Genomic DNA, 19,084 nt, shown 5'->3' on the forward strand with positions numbered 1-19,084 from the left:
GTGGCATATTATAAGCCTACAAGAACGCTGGTAGCGGAAAGTTTTATAATAAAATAAAGGTGTTAAGCCCTCTGGTCTCAATTAATTGTAGTATCGATTATTTGTAAACTGCATGGGTATCGTTTGCTATCATTTCAGAAACAAAAAAAGGTATGAAGCTCAAAATTCAATTTTGATGTAAGTATTCACTAATATTTCACTTGCCCTAGAAATTCCAAAGCAACTTGAATACTACAATTACACAATTGCCACTGACAGCCTGGTTGTGGCCAATCATGGGAAACACCATTAATGAAGCTAATTTACAAAACGACATCGGAAACTACTTGATAGCTGTCGGTACACTGTTCCATAATTTCCCTTTTCATCATATTTATGTGCTGAGGAAGCAACAATAACCACAGCCAGATACTGTTATCATATCAAATGCACTGCGGCGTGGTGACTGGGCATTATGTTAGCTTAAAGATGGTAGGTGTCACATAAATTAAGAACAGTGAATCGTGCCTGCATAATACAATATTGAAATTACAACAACTCTATAAATCGCTGATTGTTGCATACATCAGATAATCTTTGTATATAAAATGGTTAAAGTTGTATGGCTGTAGAAACACAGCCAATATATGCCTACACACATTCATACACCAATTCTGGGCAGCTTACATTCTTCTTAAAGTTTGAATACGAATAAAGTTGTCCTGGAAAACAGGACTGGAACAGGCCTAAGGGCATAGGATTTAATTTAAGTTACGACCCGTACTGCATTAAGTTATTGCGAATTAACCCCGCAGCGTCGTGCACGTCGTGACGATCTAAATCGCGATGATACGCGTCGAGTTGTCAAATCGCTCCAAAGATACTACAAATTCTTTCCATCTCCATTATCTTAATTTGCTAGAATGTGACGATAATATTAAAAATGATCCTGCGGAGATGAGTTATGTGGATCCGATGGCTGTAACAAAATCTTATAATCCATAAAAAGAGCTCGATAGATAATGACTGTTCAGAAAAAAAGTAAAGATGCACTAGTGTTCTTTCAAAACGACTTTCATATTACGTCCATTAATTAATGTACCAAAATTCAAAATAGTACAGGTTCACTCGTAAGTAAGAAACTTAGATAACAGCAAAATAAAATGTAAGTCCCCAACCCCAATGTGCACCACACCACACAGGTAGCCTACATCCGTGCGCCTGTCTGTTCCACGGGAATCGCTAATGGACATTTAACTTCGATGACATTCCGGAATCGGCTGCTAACGAGAAAGTAAACAGCAGCTGGCAAAAGGGGGAACACACAACTGTGCCGTGGGCGTGTTCAGATTAATGGGTTTATATATTCATTTATTTTTATGTTCCTTAGCATATTGTTTTATTAATGTTGAACTAATTTCCCGAAAGAAAATATTAAAAATGGCATCTACAAGGAATAAACATAGTTCAGTTTTCATCATACACAAAATATCTCCACCTGCAACTCTACATTTGTACATACACTCAAAAACTGTATCATACTGAGTCATCATATTTACAACGGTTTGTTATTCCAAATTTGGTCAGACTTCAGGGTTTTTCCAGGGTTAGTCCAGAGTTTGAAACAAGCTAAAGACATAATTTTCAATGGGCAAAAATACAAACCCAACCGTGCTTAAAGCTAAACACTGATTTCGTCCAGCCGTCTTGCCGGTATTATTGATTGTAGGAAATTAGAAGCAAGACGATGAGGCGACCTACAGTTGTACATCGACATGTATTTTCATGAAAATCTGTCAATTAATTCCAGTAATATTACAAGGGCCAGACAGACGAACATAACATAAGCTCAACTCATAAATCAGAAAAATATGCTAATAGACTAACAACTGTCATCTGAAAAAGACATTAAACCACAGACATCACACTCCGTTCTGCAAATGACTAACCAGCGCTTTCTCCTACTGTCAGCTAAAATTAGAAGACTGTTAACGCTGATCAGGTTTCAACATAATTTCGATCCATAAACGACCTTGCACACTGGCCTGTGTGTTTTCGGAGGCGTGATGAGGCACAGGCTATGTCATGCCATCATCACGTCAAATAATTAACGGTACGCCGTTCCCACGGCGGTCGGTCCTGATGGCTTGTTACAGGGGCGCGTGTGGCAGGGGTGAGGAGCAGGGCGACCAAACGATGAGTCAACTACCGGTGTTAAAACACGAAGGTACAAGATGTATTCGGATTGTGAAACTGTAGTACGCATTCAGAACCAACGTGCATTCATCGACGGGTTTGGCGAGAAAGACAGGCCGACGTCGCCTAAAATGTGTATTTTTTACCGATAGCCTTCATTTCGCTGTTGTGCCCTCCGAGGGAAGACAACTAGATTGCAGACGTTTTAGAACAACTGCGCCCAAGAAAGAAAGAGGAAGTCACAAGAAGAAGTGCAGAAATACATAATTAATTGGTTTCGCCTAATACTCTTAGGATTAAATCAAGTTAGATAAGATGTGGGCGAAATAGTCCTTGATGTAATCCATGGATTATATTACAATGGATCTAAGAGAAATAGATTATGAAGTTCGGAAGTGGTTTTAAGAGACAAGTGTTTGTGTCCAGTGGTGTACGTTCGGAATCCATACAACATAAAATCTCTCTTTCAGCTTAGTAAGCTAAGTATCTGCTACGCAAGGAAGCCCCAGGATATGGATTTATTTAGTTTCTTATTTTAAGAAAAATTGACTTGTTACGGGTATTACAAAACAAAGACGTATAGGTCTATAAAACAACTCAATCAGCCGCCAGGTTCTTACCCCGGTGACCCGTGGTCCCTGTATCATTCTACCGAATGACCATAACCATTTATATATTTTCTGGTGGATGGACAATGGGCCGGTTCGCGACGGCAGATCTATTGAGATATAGTTTCACCCCACCAGAACAATGAAACAAGACCATTTAAATTAATCGCCAAGAATATACGTAAAATATCCCCATGAACATTTCCTAAGACTGTCAACAAATAATTACTGGATTAAATAGGCCTACAGTATCTAGGAAAGACAACATGAAACCGTTTATAAGGCTTTTTTTAAATGCTAAAACAAACAAAAAAATTATTGGTCTAGTTGTCCCACCAAGTCTCCCAAGAACACAAAAGTACAATAAAATGGACTTATTATTATAAATTTATACAATATAAAAAGTTTCCACAGATAAATGCCCATAGCAATTCAGGAATCCTTTGTAAAATGTTAGATGGGACAACAGAAGCTAAATACCTCCGAAACCAGCCAGCCACCGGCACGTGTCGAGAAGTATGAGCTATTGGGTCCAGCCTAAGTTGCGTTGGAGAAACTGCATGACTACATACACACATACTACACAATAATAAGTTGTATCAGGTCCAAATGCAGTGATCAAGCTACTGGCACTCTCGTCAACACAAACACCAATAATTTTGGAACTTCATATGATTAAAATCATTGCTATAAATAAAATCTAAAGCGGCAAATAATTGGAATCTAACAGCCAATGACTGCGTTTCTAATAAGTCTAATAAGTTGAGACTTTGTAGTTCAAGTCAAGTCTTCTGGACACAACATTAACAAGATTATCTGGCTAACTTTATTAACAGAATTGGAATCATCAGCTCACCTATGTGTACGCTGTGCAGTAATGAAGAAGCACAAGACACATATTCTGTTACAAAGAGCTCTGACAATAGAGTTATGCTTAAATTTCACAAGCAAAACGAAGCACAAAACACGCCCTTAATTTCAAACGTCCGCCATTAAGACAAGTCCAACACCAGAGAGTCTCGTTTGCCATACATTCAAACTTAACAGATGGCACGTGTTTAGCCAAGGCGTGCTCTGAAATGCAAAAACCATCTTTACTGATTCTTTACTCATAATAACCTCTCTCATACATAAGGCCGTATAATAATAAAAGAACGGACGAAAAAGAAAATGGGAAACGGTAACAACTTCTCAATATTGTCAAAGACACAGAATCTAGATTTTCAGCGATACTCTATGCACCCGGTAGATGTCAGTGTGTCTTCAATCGCATAGCCATCTACTGGCATTCATATGTATTATCTACGCCATCTCTTCAACAAATGTGTGTACTATTAGGATCTTTTGACATCGTAATGTCGTCTGCTAAAACTGGCGCGAATACATCAATACTTGAACCTTTCGTCCTAATGGGCAGACCCAATGGAAACATTTTCTCTGAAAATGTAAACTATGCTTATATATTTTTGTATAGTATGAAACCTGACTGGGTTCACAATGTGACCTATTCTGTCGGCGCCAGCGATCTACTGTGCGCATTTGCGCAACGTTGTCAAATGTAGTAATTGGTTAAATTTCACTGCTCATATATGTAAGGATTTTGCAATTAATTTCTATTTAAGGTACTATAAAAGCAGTAAATCCATATTGAAATTATTCATATCGCAATAAATTATCAGAACAATAAAACCATACGAATTTACGTAAACATGGCAACAACAGTACTCATATCCCCTCTTATTCTTCATGAATCACTACCAGAGAAATGGTCATTATGGCAGGCATGGCTGACCGTGATAAGAAGATTGTGATTGAATTTTGTCATTTGTTAGAGAAATCAAAACAGCTATTTAATGGCCTTAGGTGAGTGGAAAAATCCATTACATATTGGTGGCAAATGGTGTGAAATTCTCCTCATGCTCATTGCAGACTGAATGATGCTTAGTTGTTCGTACTCGCGAACGAATTTGGAAAAATAATTGTAGTGTTTCTTTGTATGTGCTACATGTTGTTTTTTATAATTACTGGCTTGTGGAATATGCAGGTAGCTACGGTGTGTTCATTGTCGTAATTTGGGTTGCATCTTGTGCCTATAGGTTTGGTGAGAGGAGTCGTTTGCATGGACTATCTGGCGGGATGAAAAGTTAATTTTATTTCATTCAACCCACATTTAAGTGTCTTATTTTCAAGTTGACGAAAATATGATATGGTAAACTGAATGAAATATTAATACATGTCAGTAAAATTTTCATGGGTCAGTTACCTCCCATAGATTTAGCACATGCCCCACCCCCGCCCACATATTTTGTATTGGGAGATGTGTACGTGCGAAAACTACATTAAAAATAAAATTCAATGCATGCAGGTGTTTTACTTAATCTATTAGCATCAGTGTGGGTCCTAATCTTACCTTCTTGATAATCAACAATTTAAATTAACGATATTACTAATACTCACATGAGGCCCATATTCAAATTTCCAGGGACTTGCCCCAGTACGGGCACAAGCAGTGGCAGGCATATTTTGGAAGAACCTTTGACATTTATACAAAACTATGGAAATTTCAGCAGCAGCACAGGTAATTTAGTAGTGTTAGGAACCATACTGATATTGTAAATAAAAGATCTAAAAATTGGTGAATTGGATGTAGAGTGGATTATGATTTTCTGCACTCATTTTCAGACAAGTTTTGGACACAAAATATGGATTGAAGAGGTGGCAGATTGGAGAAATTGCATCTAAAATCGGACAACTGTATTACCATTACTAGTAAGTGCAGTGGCTAATTGTGTTCAGGAAGTCAGTTTTGCCATGGGTGGGAAGTTTAATTACATAAGCTTGCTGCAGAAGAAACCTATGCCTTATGTTATGACCTATCTGACATTTAGAAAGGTTTTTACAACAACATTGCAACATAATTTATAAACTTACATATACTGTTTTGCAATTTACTTAAGTTCTAGTCACATGGGTAACCCTTTACCTTTGAATTATCTGTATTTTGAATTATGCTGCAGCAGGCAGTTGTTTTAGTTTCTGAGCTAACAAATTTATTCTTTTCAGCCTTCGTACCAGTGAAACCAACTATCTGAATGAAGCATATTCATTCTATGCTGCAATTCGAGGGAGAGCGTATTACTCTAGAGCATCCAAGGAAGACAGGTGAGGGAACTTGTTATAACAAGACATCCTGAAAAAAGCTCATGATTCTAACTTCCTTTAAAAGTTTTCATATAGCATATGAGACTCTAAATTCATACAGTAGAACAAGATCATGCTAATTGATGTTGCTCATCTGGTCAACAAATTATTATAATATTACAATAAAGCACCTTGTTTCAAACCAATAAAGTGCTTCAAACAGTGAAAAACTATTAAAGTCTGAAATTTGTTATATGTTCTTGTGCATGTGTCTTTTATTATACATATTATACGTTCTGAATTGTCTGTGGTTGCTGGGTTATTGAAATCCAAGCGCCCCCCCCCCCTCCTCCTGGTTTTGTTAATTACTGAGTTGTAATCAATTCTAAAGGATTCTAATGATGGTAGAAGTATTACTACTAGGTTTCTAGTAATCTAGTATACTGAAGATACATTTTAGAAACTGGGTGCATTTTGAACCTCTGGAGAAAAGGTAGGAGTACCAATTCACTTGGGTCTGTTAGAAAGAGCTAATCTCAATCATTGGACAACTGTTGACATCCAGCTAAAGCTATATAAATCACTGAAATTATGTTTTTTCTACAGGAAGTAATAAAAAAATATACAATAAGAATTGAGTGAATACCCACAAACACCTAAATCTAAGACAGAAAATAAATGAAAGGTGTGGTATTTTCTCTTGAGGATGAAAATTTATCAAATTACCAGAATATTGTGTCATATCAGAATATTGTATGATGGACAAAGTCCAGAAATATAGTAATACATTAATTTTTTAGACAAATTTATGATATTTAGTAGATGTTCATAAGCATCATGATCATGTTATTTTCAGGATACCAGATGACTGATAAGTCCAGAAATCCAGTAATACATTATTTTTTTTATAAAAACTTATGATATTCAGTTGTTATTCATGTGCACCTTTTAAGTTTTGTAATATTTTTATTCATCTTCAGGTCAGATCTGATGGTGAAGAAGCTACGATACTACGCAAGGTTCATTGTTGTATGCTTGTTGCTGAAGAAAATGAAACTTGTTAGAGATCTAGTTATGGTATGTAGTGTTCAAACTTCTGCTTCAGTCTTGCTTTGAATGGGTTGTCCTTGTATGTTGATATATTGACTTACTTCCTTAGATTCCTTTTTCATCTCAAGCCCCAGCCAGTTTGTAGAAAAGTATACTATTTGTCAAATGCAATAATTCTAGACTAATTCATTTTCCAGCAAGAAAGAAATGTTGGTATCAGTATGGCTAGTGTCATTGAGATTGAGACTGGATTCTCGTGATAAACAAGTATTCTGCATTGCTGACATTCCAGCCTGCTTAATTATCCCTCTTAACAACCATAAATGTATGAAGATGGCTGTCTTCTTGGTTGAGAGTATATTTTCGTATCACATCTTGCCTTCATTAATTATGGATTGCAGGAATTAGATAAACAAATAGTGGATTATACAAGCACATATGAACCTGACGATCAGTTAGAATGGTCACTTGTCCTTGAAGAGATCAAATCCTTCATTAAGGCTGATGGAATAGTCAGTGTCCTTCATGCAGACTCCAATACAATAGTCCTGTCACACAGGTAAGTTCACTGATCACTTTCTGTTAGCTTTAAACCCTCTTGCCTGGATTATTTATTGCTGTCATTAGAGCTAATTGGAATAAATGAGAAACATTGTTTTAAAAAGTTTCAAGAGAGAAGCATATAGTATTGAAATTCTGCTTAGTCACTGAGTCATGCTGTAACAGAAAAATGCCTTTTTTTAATAAACTAACACATATTCTGTTTTGTTGCCTGTTTTCAGTACCATCCATTTATCATATCTTCCTTCATTTCAGCAAAGTGTTCTCATATTCATACACTTTCAAAAGCAAGATTACCAACCAACCAACAATGCAACAAAGCACCGACATTTTAGTCTAGAAATAGAAGACTTACTTTGCACCCGTTAATTTCAAGTAAACATAACTGTATATTTAATAGCTTATACAGAATGCTAGTTACTTATGTTTTTTGTTTTTTTAAAAAAGCACTGAAATGATCTAAGTAATGGAAAGAATTGCACATATGGCACTTGTTTACAGGCTCAGCCCACTGACAACACCTCCAGTAGAGAAATCTCCTATGATGAACTTGACGTTACAAGAAATATTGATAATAGGCAGTTGCAATGATCAGGTAATATGTGACAAGGATGTCACATGCATGCCATTTTGAACTGGCTAATCTGTGGTTACAATTCTTGTACATTCAGTAATTAAAGCTGATGGTGATGTTTAGGAAAAAAGTGAAATAAAACTGAAAAACAAGGACTCCATTTTTGGATAGACAAAATATAATATGAAATTATATATATATATATATATATATATATATATATATATATATATATATATATCCATACTTCTGAAAGACTGTGTTTTTGTTTTGGGGTGCAGCACTATTTTTCCTATAGACCTTCAGAGCAACACATTTTAATGTTTCTTTCCCACAGAGGTAATCCACACACTAAAAGTTATCATGATTTGTTGAGCCTTGTGTTCTTAGTTATCATCCAAAAATTAAGATAAGGAGACTGTTGCTTCTTATGAAAACTATTAAATCTGATTATGATCAATATTTCTCTAGGTAATGGATACATTCATTGTATAGCAGTTTTATTGTTTATTACACATCAAACTTGGAGGTGGCCATTTAAACATATTTTCTCACTTCATAATACCATTTCTTGTTCCACTAATATTGTGGCATACTGCATGTTAGTCTTTATAAAGCAGAATTCATTCCATCTCTTTAGACGTTTTTCTGAGATCTCATTTAGACTTGATATTGCAGTTTTCTCCGGCACAGTGATTTATCCTGTCACAGCTGATTCTTGAATAACTTCCTTGTAGCTTTTTCAGTAATATTGCATAAACTCTGTTACTGGTTATATTCATATACCTGTCTTATTTTCATTTCTTTTATAGTTCAGCAAAGTGTAATCTGGTGTCTCTGTCATGAAATACATTTTAGCTGATATTTATGACCCATATGATAATGTTGGCCCAACAGTGTTTCTCCTTGTGTTGACATCCAGTAAATTGATCAACTATCTGTTCTTCCAATCTAACACAGGTAAAATTTAGTGAATTGACAATGGACATGTTCCGAATGCTCCAAACTCTTGAGAGAGAGCCACAGGATGATTTCAACCACATCTATGATGCTTCACCTGCACCAGGTCGAGTGCCTTTGGTGAGTACTGTTACAGTATTGCTTCATCAGAAATGGCAGACTGAAAGGTCTACATGTTCAAATCTGAAATTCAAATTCATATCTACATCATGTCATATCCTCATTTTATGACTGATCCTTCCAACTTCTTAGCCTTTTCACTGTGTTGCTAATAAATGCTGTCAAGGATCCTCCATTTATTTTAATGGTTTTCATTGTTCATCTGGGTTGTGACACCTTGTGAAGTAACACATTTCAAATGTTTTGAAAAGATGCAGAAACTTTTGCATAAGTTTAAAAAAATGTAGGGTCTAGAGTAAATACAATTCTCATAATAATATCACAAAGTCTGAATCAATTCTTCTTAGATGTGATAAGAGAGAATTATTTGGATGAAGTAAAGTACACTCGGTCACTGCAGTGGACACTTCATAAAATGCAGCACACTGTGTTATGGATTAAGATGTACCGAAGGTGAAAACTGCGGCAGTTCTGCACGCAGAAGCAGCATCTGACCTATAACACCTTATAGTACTTTGCTTTGCTTGCATTAGTGTGATTGAGTTGTTGGTTTTTAATGAGGCAATAGACTGTTGTTCTTTTCATGAAAAGTTCTATTGTCCCAGATGATTGAAAAGTACAATAATTTTTCCACTTTTTAGTACAAATCCCACTTTGTTCCATTTCCTTCTTTGGAAGAATTTTAAACAATGAAGAACATTGTCACAAACCATTTAATTAAATCCACAAGTCACTTCAATACTGAACCCCTTATCAGCTGTTACTGTAGGTTGGTCTATTACAACTATCAAATTGTCACAACAAAACAGAAAGTGAAGTGATGAAGATAGTTTTCTATATTGTGTTTATTATAGAAGTGTTACACAAAGCGTATGTGGCATCTAAAATGTGGTCTTTTTTTAATGTAATTCCTGACATTTAAGAAGAGGGGGAGGTGTTTAACCTATAAACCCTCCCTAAATACAGCTCTCAGGGAGTTTTTTTATTCCATTGGTCATTTACCCTGAGAAATAAGTCCAATTAGCCTTTAAATTGGAAGTCATGGGGGTCAGAGAAATTCAAATTGAAGTTTGGCTGCAAAATGTGTACCCCATCACTTTATTGATGGCTCAGTAGCATGTGAAGTTACAATTTTCTTCATTTTTTATTGGGACTGGCTGCTCCTCTGCTATGTGTAGATACTGAATGATCCTTAAGGTTTTGTTTTAATGCCACTGGAGTGCTATTTGGCCAGGCGTTGACTCCTGGTTGTTTGCAGGACAAGGGTTATTCCTTATCAGGAGGGGCTAAGGGAATGTACCCACTTGTGTCATCATGTCAGGAGAATGGAGATCGCCCCATCAGGAGGGAGAACCCACACAAGTACCTGCTGTACAAGCCGACTTTCAGTCAAATTATGGTGTTCTTAGCATCAGGTGAGTGATCCTCTTTCCAGCAAGATGGAACCCTTCCTCTTGTCTATACCTCGCTTTTCACCATGCTTGTGTTCCCCAAACATAATATCTTGTCTTTCTTTCCATATCTGACATTGTGCTAACCCTTTTTATTTTATATCTTTATCTGACTTTCACAATTTATCTCATGAAAGTACATATTCTGTCCCTTTTACTGCTGTTGAACATAGTCAGGCTTACAAATGTCACATATCAAGTCCTTGGTTTTATGACAACAGAAATATAATGTGTAAAGTGTAAAAACTCAAATTTTTATTATTGAGGTGATCATGTAGGAAATCCTTAACATTTGTTGTGTGATCAGCCAAGGCTACACTACTTTTGCCTTGCTTTCTGTACTAGTTCACCATTCCTGCATCTTTTTAGTCTTATTCCTCATTCTCTCTGTGGTCTAGTGAGGATCTCTTCTCAGCAGTCAGCAGAGTGCTTAAATTCTTGTTTGTGTGTCCATGTTTCAGCTCTTTTATTAAACCGCATTTGAGTTAAATAAATATACATCGTGGCGCAGAGACTTGCTCAGGTGAATGTTCAATACTTTGTTCACAACAGCCACAACTAGACTCTTTCCTGAGCCAGATCAAGTGTTATTCAAACTATGTGCTCCTGCAGAAATTGGCCATTAGTCGTTTTGAAATATCTTTACTTCAGTATTATTTATTCCACATGAACCAAATGTCACAGTTGATGAGATCCTTGTGTCAGCTACATAATGGGAAATATGAATAATTATTATTTAACACAATATTCACTTCCCATTCTGTATTTGTGCTTTTCTCCCTTGTAACATAGCTCCCCTTTTTTGTTTTTGCATTGTTGCAGGGTTTAAGGAACTGCCTCCCAGTGGAGCATTAATGATGTACATTTCTGCAGATGGATGTTTCTCAACCATGAAACATCCTGAATACAGTAAGAAAATCAGTAGTCTTATTTATTTTTTGTTATAAATATATTTTCTTTAATTAACGACAGTTTGAATGTAATTATTGTGTGTTGAATAGTGGGCTATGACCTGGGTGGTGTTTTGACGAGCAGTAAAAAGGAATTGGACCATCCAAACAAGAAGGCAATCCAGCTGAAGGAAATGCATTGGTAAGCAGAAAACAGTGATCAGTTCTTGTGATGGTAACTGACAGTATAAAATTTCAGTGATGTGCATAGTTTTGTTTCTTGTTGCAGTCTGTATCCTGGAGATCTGTACCCTTTCACCCGGAAGCCATTTTTCATTATAGTGGATTCGGACAATAGTTTTGTATTTCAGCATGTCCCACGCTATTTTGGACAGCCCTTGGTGATTCTCATGTCTCCTCAAGATATTCCTCCAGCCTTCCAAGGTAGACTCAACACTCTTGGTGCATATGTCATGATGAGGATTATGCAATTCTGTGATCTATTTATGTGCATAATCTACTCTTATATAGATTCATTAAAAGTGAACTGTTATCATCACCATGTTCATAATTGCTGACATAAAAATGTTTCATATGGATTTTGTAGGTATATGTATGATTTATCTGCATACAAAATTTCATTTGCTTATGTTGCATAGAAATTGCATCAGCCAATGTTGCCAATTTCTCAAAGGACAAATGACCACACAGATATGATACAAAGCAGTCTTTCCTTATAAAATAAGGAGAGTAAATTAATAATTCCCACTGCAACAAAAGCACAGAACGATTTATCAGTAGTAATTCCTCGTTACAGATAGATTTGACCTTGGTGTTATGCAGCATCACTGTCTGTTTCAGACCAGCAGCATAATGGCAGTCTGTTCACACTGTTCCTACACAGTCCACTCACAGCATTCTGCTTCATCTGCAATATCCTTAATATCCCCATTCATTTGTGGGAGCGATGTCAGTCCTTTATCGACAAATTTGTTACTGAGGCCAGCAGACTGTTCACGCGGTGCAGGATAGGTGAGTGCAATGTTTTTGCAGCATACCAGATATGAAACATGCCATTATCAGGGCTTAAAGAACACGGTACCACCTCACCTGAGGCGAGTTGGTTTTATGAGCTAATCAGCAGAAAATCACAATAGTAATTGAAATTAACAGACTGTCTAAGAAAAACAAACAACATCCGATAACAAAAGGAAGAATTATGTTTCAATAAATATATAATTTTGTTTTATAGTTTTGCAGTCCTTCTCCTAAAGTGACACTTCCAAAATATTTCAAGTTCTTCCTATTTCTGGTACTAGAAGTTATTGTCATAAATTAGTACAGCTGATTTAAAATAACTTTGCACTGTTCTTTACAGTCACAAATAATGTTTTATGTTTCCGAAGGCTTTGGGATAGTAATAAAGTTTTGTTTTTGACAAATAGGACTTGGCATAATTTTTCAAGCCCTGACCATTATAACAAAATGTGCTGTATTTCCAAATTGAATTCCAAATGCCAATTACTCAGCATAAGAAACATGAAAATATGTGGGTCACAGTTTGAGTGGAAGGAATGTCTGTGCAGTGTAATTTACTGGGAAGTTGTGTATTTCTATTTCTTCACATGATAGCAAATCTAGAACTGCAGGCTGGCAATAACATTAAAGAAGCATCTTTCATTGGCCATGTGTATAACTAGAAGTCTGTATGCACCTCTTCAGCTGCATTAACCTCTTACATGTTGCAATGCTGGTGCCATAAGAACAATAGTACTTTCTAAATGTCAGAAAGTTAATACATTCAGTAAATATACTGGAAGCAATTAATAAAATGAACTTACTTTGTTGATTGATGTTGCAGATGCATCTTATCTTCAGTTTTTTGGAGACGACTTTCTAAGGCTTCTGCTCTTGCGATATGTGTTTTGTGATGTGGTCCTCCACCTCCATCGATCCTTCAAGGTAAGTCACATTCTGTCATCTGTGAACAACATTGTACAAATTTTCTTTCAGTGTAATAATAAACTGGTAGCATTTCTTAACATTTATGAGAAAGGTACATGTTTGCATATATCCATGAAGTGATTTTGCCTCAAAGTAGGGTTAGCAAATACTGAATTCTTGTGGCTGGGGATAGGTCACACATAAATATTTGCTACTCCATTAGTCTTTGCAGTTCCATAATCCTGTCCAGAAAGACTGAAATCATGAAATATTTCTTATGTAATGTTTATATTTGGATATTTGTTTCTGCAAACCAGGAAAGCAATTTTTTGCTGTTACAGGGTCGCCATTTCCGCCCACGATGCCAACCCCCTCTTCCTGATGGGGACCTGCTGGACCACCCAGCCTTGCAACATTTGGTGTTAGACTTAGCATCACACCTTGATGTGCGTGATCACTTCATGGATACCAATGAGATGGACTGATCGCCGGCTGCTGGCAGTCGTTCAGCTGCTACCATTTGGAACAGTATCATGTCTCTCACTGAGCCGAGCTCTGTTGATAGCCATGTAAGTGATGATAATATTATTTTCTCTAATGTCACATTATCAGGGAGTTATGAATTACCTATAGGGGTGATAGTTTTCCTTTCACAATACCGTGGCACTTTCAAAATACAAACGAAGACAAGTTCTGGAGAATTTGAATCTCATGACACTAGGAATATCCATCACAGAAGTGCTTTGAATACAGCAACCTCAAGTCTCGACAGTTCTGAATCACATGGTACAGTTGGAATCACTGAGATGCCATCCAGCTGTTTTGGATACTGTAATTTTTTCACGTTGAGGACCAGCCGACTGGCTTGTACCATTCTTGTGCCGATACTTCTTGGAGTAGCTCAACTTCTTCTGAATGAAGATGACCACCACCACCAAGAAGTGTGTCAATTCCTAGTCAGTTAACATAACCAGAGCATGCAGACACAGAAGATGCTGGAGTTCTTCTCAGCATATGTTCACTCAATTCATGAGCATAAGTTACTTTGTCCATACTATTCAGAATCATATACTAATCAGTGTTAAACAATTGTAACTTGTTACTGGTCCTGCAGAACAACCTAGATGGTTCATTTCTTGTTTCTAATAATAGCATTGGAGCAAAAGGAGGATATTTTGATCCATCAGGGGTGATCAACAAAAAATATTCTTTACAGAATATTAGAAGTATATATGTAAGAAAAAGATTTGATATCAGAAGGTACATAAAACAGTTGCCTGAATTGAACCAGTTTATAGCTTTAAAATCATTACAATATAAATTAAGATTAATTTTAATGGAGAAATGTGTACGATGGCATTTGCTTTACATGCTGCATGGGGAAGGCTTAGGCGCAACGTGACCAGTGTTGTTAAGTAGAAGTTCTGCTAGATGCTTCGCATAGGTGACAGCTTGCAACATAATTGTTAAGTTATCGATTCCAAAAACCACTGCCAACTCAAGAGAGGTGGGATCGTTCACAGGCTGTGAGGCAAAGGGGCCCATAAAATACGTATTGCCAACACAAACACCAGCTTGGATTTGGTAAGATGCAGGAAGACAGAATACCTGTCATAGCAGTTCCATCTAGGGGCAAAATAAAAAGAAACAGTATTCTTGATTTTTGTGGGAACAAATCTGTGACCCTGTGTGTGATTTTTTGTGATATTCATCTTCCATGTTGGACTATTTAATTTCATTGGTCAGCCACTATGAGCAGTTTAGACCATGTTGTCTCTGTTATTGCACTTCAGGGAAAAGAGAACAAACCATCAATACATGTACATAACATTAGGTGAATCTGTATATAGAGTCTCAACTTCATATGGCAGTATGAATCTTTGCTTTATAAAATGTTACAAGATGAATGATTAACATTTTCACAATCATATCAAATCTACACTATATACTATTACATGTATGAACCACAGTCACCATTACCATGTAATGTTACGTTCCAGTACCTTAGTTTCACCTTGTGATATGAAACTGTGTTAGCACTTGACAGCAGCACCAATATATGTGCTGATTTATTTTTATGCTTGTCTATTTCATATTTAATTTTTATAAAAACCATAACTTTAGTGCTGTATTACTGATCAGTATTATTCTAGTCATCACATAAATGATACAGTAATCTCTTTAGTAAACTAGTCACATTATGTTTACACCATTCTTAGGGTGGTATGAGAAGAAACAAGGCATGTTTCTGTCTCGTCACTAAATGAAAGAATACTTTATATTTACCTTATTTTTTCATAATTATTGTAAGTTTAATAATGTATTGGAGAGATCCTAGTTAATTCTCATTTTAATATTCCTTGAAAGTAATTTAAATGTAGTGTCGGAAATGGTTAGAAACAGAAACATGACCTAAGGTACCTATTATGAGGTTTAAGATGGAAACACTGTAAACATTTAACAACACTGTACTATCAACCAAATGATCAGTGTGTTGTTTTATCAAATCACAGCCAAGAACAATGCATGTCCATATTTGAGTGTTCTGTTGATGGCTGTAAATAATTTCTTCTTGTTCATTTTATACTTCAGAATAGGAGTTTAAACTTTACAGTAACACATAACATTATTTTTTATTTAATGAATGCAAGAACTGGTTATATTTTATAATTTTGTTATTGTTAGTGAAGTAATTAGATTTGTTATTTTATGTCTTTCCAATCACAGAATTGCTTTGTTTGCAACAACAAAAAATGTACAAAATATTGACTATTGTGCAGAAAGCGTAGCTTATTACTCACAAAAGTTAAAAGAGTATGAGATATTAAATTAATATCACAATACAATAAACTATACTGTGACGTTATTGTTACCACTGCCTGCCTGTATTTTTGTGTTATTAGAGTTTTTCTTACTACAGTTCCCCTGCTGTTGTTTTCCATGTTTCTCCTCGGTCCCTCCTGGCAGAATGGCAAACACTGATAGCAGAACCCTAATGTTTCAACACCTCAAATACCAAACTATGCCATTGCATCCACATCCCATCTCCCAAAGATCCCTCTTATTGTCATCTCCTTGATCTTCCAAGTGGACTTTTTTCAAGAGGTTTCCCCCACAAAAATTCTGTTTGCATTCTTTGCCTCCCCTGTCCTACATACATGTCTAGGCCTTACAGCCTTGTAGATGTCATCACGCTAACGGTACAAGATGGCCTGTGTAAATCACAAAGTTTCTTGGTTTTCAAACACAGTCTTCCCTCAAACTAAGGTATTATGTTTCATACACATACAAAACAGCTGCTAAACTTATTTTTTGGTATTTTGGAAAGTATAAAGGATGGTAGTTATTTATTTACCTGTTTCATCATGAAACACATTTCTGTTTGTAAGTGACGTTCCCAGATACTTAAAATTCTTTATTACATACCTTTAGTTATATTGCGAATTTGTTAATTTTGTTTCATGTCATATTCATGTTTTTACTTGTACTTATATTTACCATAAGATAAATTTCTATAGTAGCATGCAGGAACATTTTTATATTATTCTTTGTGGTGCTTATAATTTCTTACAAAAAATTATCAACATAACTTACTGGACCATGACTCATTCAAACACACACACACACACAGATGAGTTTTTATTCCATACATGCAAAACACTTTGTACTCAAGCAAGACCCCTTTAATGCAATTATGAGAGTGGTTTTTAAATTGAATCATGTTCCTTGTCATCATAAAAGTACTTTTTGTTTTGTTACACATATTGAGGACATTAGTATTATGCATTTGTGTGTGAATAGCATTTTCATTCAGGGTCTCTGGTATACATGGAAATCATGTTCTGTCCCATTGTTTTGACTTACTGACAATCTTAATATTAGAAAGAATAAACTGAAAGTTACCCCATTAGTGTGCCACATTTCATTGGGTTTATTTTGTTCCAATCAAATATCAGACAATCCACAGTTTTGAAACTTAAAATAAATTGTATCTATACCACATATGTGTGCTTCAAGGTTTAATCTAATCCACTGATTTAAATTTAGGATAGTAATATTTTACTACATGAACAAATATTTCTCAATACCTCTTTATTTTCTACACCGGGAAGCGATCTGTTACGATACCATTTGCCCAACTTTGTCAACCTGTTTGAATCTATTTTAAATTAATTGGATCATCCAATATGCAGATTCCATTTCTCTGGAATGGTAATGGTGACAGGTGAAAGTGATGGCTGATGAAGCAGATTCTTAATTTTTATATACTGCCTTTATTAATTATTTTAGGAAATGGAAAATCAGTTAAAGTGTCAGTCTCTATGCTTTGTCTTTTGTAACATAAGCCGTGCATGTTAAGTTTAGTGCAAATATTTAGCTATAAAAGGGATGAAGAGAGCAGTTCAGGATATTACTTAACAAGGAACTATGTGAACTCTGGGGGGTTATGATTAGATGGACATATAGCTAGGACGGAGGAGGCAAGAAATACATGCAGAATTTTCATGAGCTAACATGATGAAGACAACCAAGAAGGAAATGGGGGATAACATTAAGATTAAGATTGGAGAAGGTGGTTGGAATTGGTGCAGAATTAGGTCTGATAGCAAGCTTTGGTATTAACAATGTTGAATCTTAGTAACTTTATTTGTGACATGCTGTTGTGTTCAGCATAACTAGATATTCTGTTATTAATCAAACGCAACTCTTTATTCTGAAAGACAATATGATATCCCACTGTCCTGGGTTACATGCCTTGGCATTTGTCAAGCTGCCATTAGGCCCTTGTTTTTACATGAAATGTGCTTACTGTGGCATATATCCACATGCAGAGAGATTTTTACTTCTCAGTTTATTAATTTTTTTATCTGGAAGCCAAAATTGGCTTGTCTATTGTTTGTTAAATAATATACAGGGCTTATTTCTCTTTAACTTTCATCAATTTGGAAGAATACAGAATACTTTGTTATTTATAGAACTTCAAAACATTTGCAGGATTTGTTCATATCCAATCAAATATTCTGTTACTGAACCATCACCACTAACACATAACCCCTTATCTGTACAGAGGTCTCCCAGTCTTTTTTCATAAGGTTACACAACCAAAATGCATGAATTTCATATTTCCTGCTTGCTTCTCCTATTTGAAGCTTCTTTATTAAATTACTGTAATAATTTTGGGGCAAATAATAGAAATTGTGGCATTCCCACATTATGTCAAAGCAAAATTTAGTGCATAATGTACTCCAATCTCTGCTCTTATATCTTTGTTTCTGGAGCAAGACAACAGCACGTTGTTCCAAAATGCAGCCGTATGCTGCTGACTGGAATCGTGCCAGAAAACTGTAGTGCTCCCAACCTATATCTGAAATGAGGTCATTATTTTGGCAACTCTTCAGGGTACATTCTGGTTCCAAAAACGTGGTACATCAGTGGTTTAAACTGAATGTCAGCAATATAACTTCATTGGCTCGCAATGTGCTTTTGGTCCTGAATATCTTGCACTGTCTGAAATGGAACTAGTAACTTCTCCAGTCATCTATTGATCAGTGTTTCAATTTCATAGTAGTTGTAGGTAGAGGTGGTAGTTGGTGTGGGTGAGTGATGTAT

The 19,084-nt window shown here is 35.9% G+C and overlaps 3 protein-coding genes across 7 annotated transcripts in view; 1 reads left to right on the plus strand and 2 right to left on the minus strand.

Annotated features, from left to right (window-relative positions):
- Ets65A (DNA-binding protein D-ETS-3) overlaps positions 1-13,507 on the minus strand; it is a 149,072-nt gene extending 135,565 nt beyond the window's left edge. For all 3 annotated transcript variants that reach the window (XR_015534565.1, XM_087346598.1, XM_087346599.1), the window contains exon 1: positions 13,372-13,507. The gene's annotated coding sequence lies outside the window, so the exon portion shown is untranslated. The remainder of the gene's footprint in view (positions 1-13,371) is intronic.
- Positions 4,502-16,362, plus strand: LOC110830977 (protein SCAI). 3 transcript variants are annotated; one of them, XM_022066435.2, is made up of 16 exons: positions 4,550-4,646; positions 4,880-4,992; positions 5,266-5,361; positions 5,466-5,552; positions 5,847-5,945; positions 6,905-7,001; positions 7,376-7,533; positions 8,037-8,130; positions 9,070-9,189; positions 10,424-10,604; positions 11,463-11,549; positions 11,642-11,732; positions 11,820-11,974; positions 12,392-12,562; positions 13,392-13,492; positions 13,816-16,362. In XM_022066435.2, exons 2-16 carry the CDS (start codon positions 4,985-4,987, stop codon positions 13,957-13,959), a joined length of 1,689 nt encoding a protein of 562 aa, XP_021922127.1. In that variant the 5' UTR covers positions 4,550-4,646; positions 4,880-4,984; the 3' UTR covers positions 13,960-16,362. The 3 variants fall into 3 exon arrangements, with proteins under 3 accessions (XP_021922125.1, XP_021922126.1, XP_021922127.1); XM_022066433.2 differs by lacking the exon at positions 4,880-4,992 and having other exon boundaries at positions 4,502-4,646; XM_022066434.2 differs by lacking the exon at positions 4,880-4,992 and having other exon boundaries at positions 4,502-4,646; positions 10,448-10,604.
- The window catches only part of Nelf-E (negative elongation factor E), a 37,897-nt gene continuing 25,542 nt past the window's right edge, over positions 6,730-19,084 (minus strand). Inside the window, exons 8-9 of the transcript XR_015534566.1 lie at positions 13,372-13,511; positions 6,730-7,603 (exon numbers count right to left, since the gene is read on the minus strand). The gene's annotated coding sequence lies outside the window, so the exon portion shown is untranslated. The remainder of the gene's footprint in view (positions 7,604-13,371; positions 13,512-19,084) is intronic.

The sequence above is a fragment of the Zootermopsis nevadensis genome, unplaced genomic scaffold (assembly GCF_977971745.1).
Source record: "Zootermopsis nevadensis isolate Lab colony 2312 unplaced genomic scaffold, Znev_1.0 Znev_ptg000010l, whole genome shotgun sequence".
Lineage (NCBI taxonomy): Eukaryota > Metazoa > Arthropoda > Insecta > Blattodea > Termopsidae > Zootermopsis > Zootermopsis nevadensis.

Excerpts from the sequence above, each read along its gene's own strand:
- LOC110830977 (XM_022066433.2), top strand. The coding sequence starts at position 4,549 with ATGGTCATTATGGCAGGCATGGCTGACCGTGATAAGAAGATTGTGATT. Across the intron at positions 8,131-9,069 it reads TAGGCAGTTGCAATGATCAG|GTAAAATTTAGTGAATTGAC; the intron begins GTAATATGTGAC and ends AATCTAACACAG. Across the intron at positions 12,563-13,391 it reads GTTCACGCGGTGCAGGATAG|ATGCATCTTATCTTCAGTTT; the intron begins GTGAGTGCAATG and ends TTGATGTTGCAG.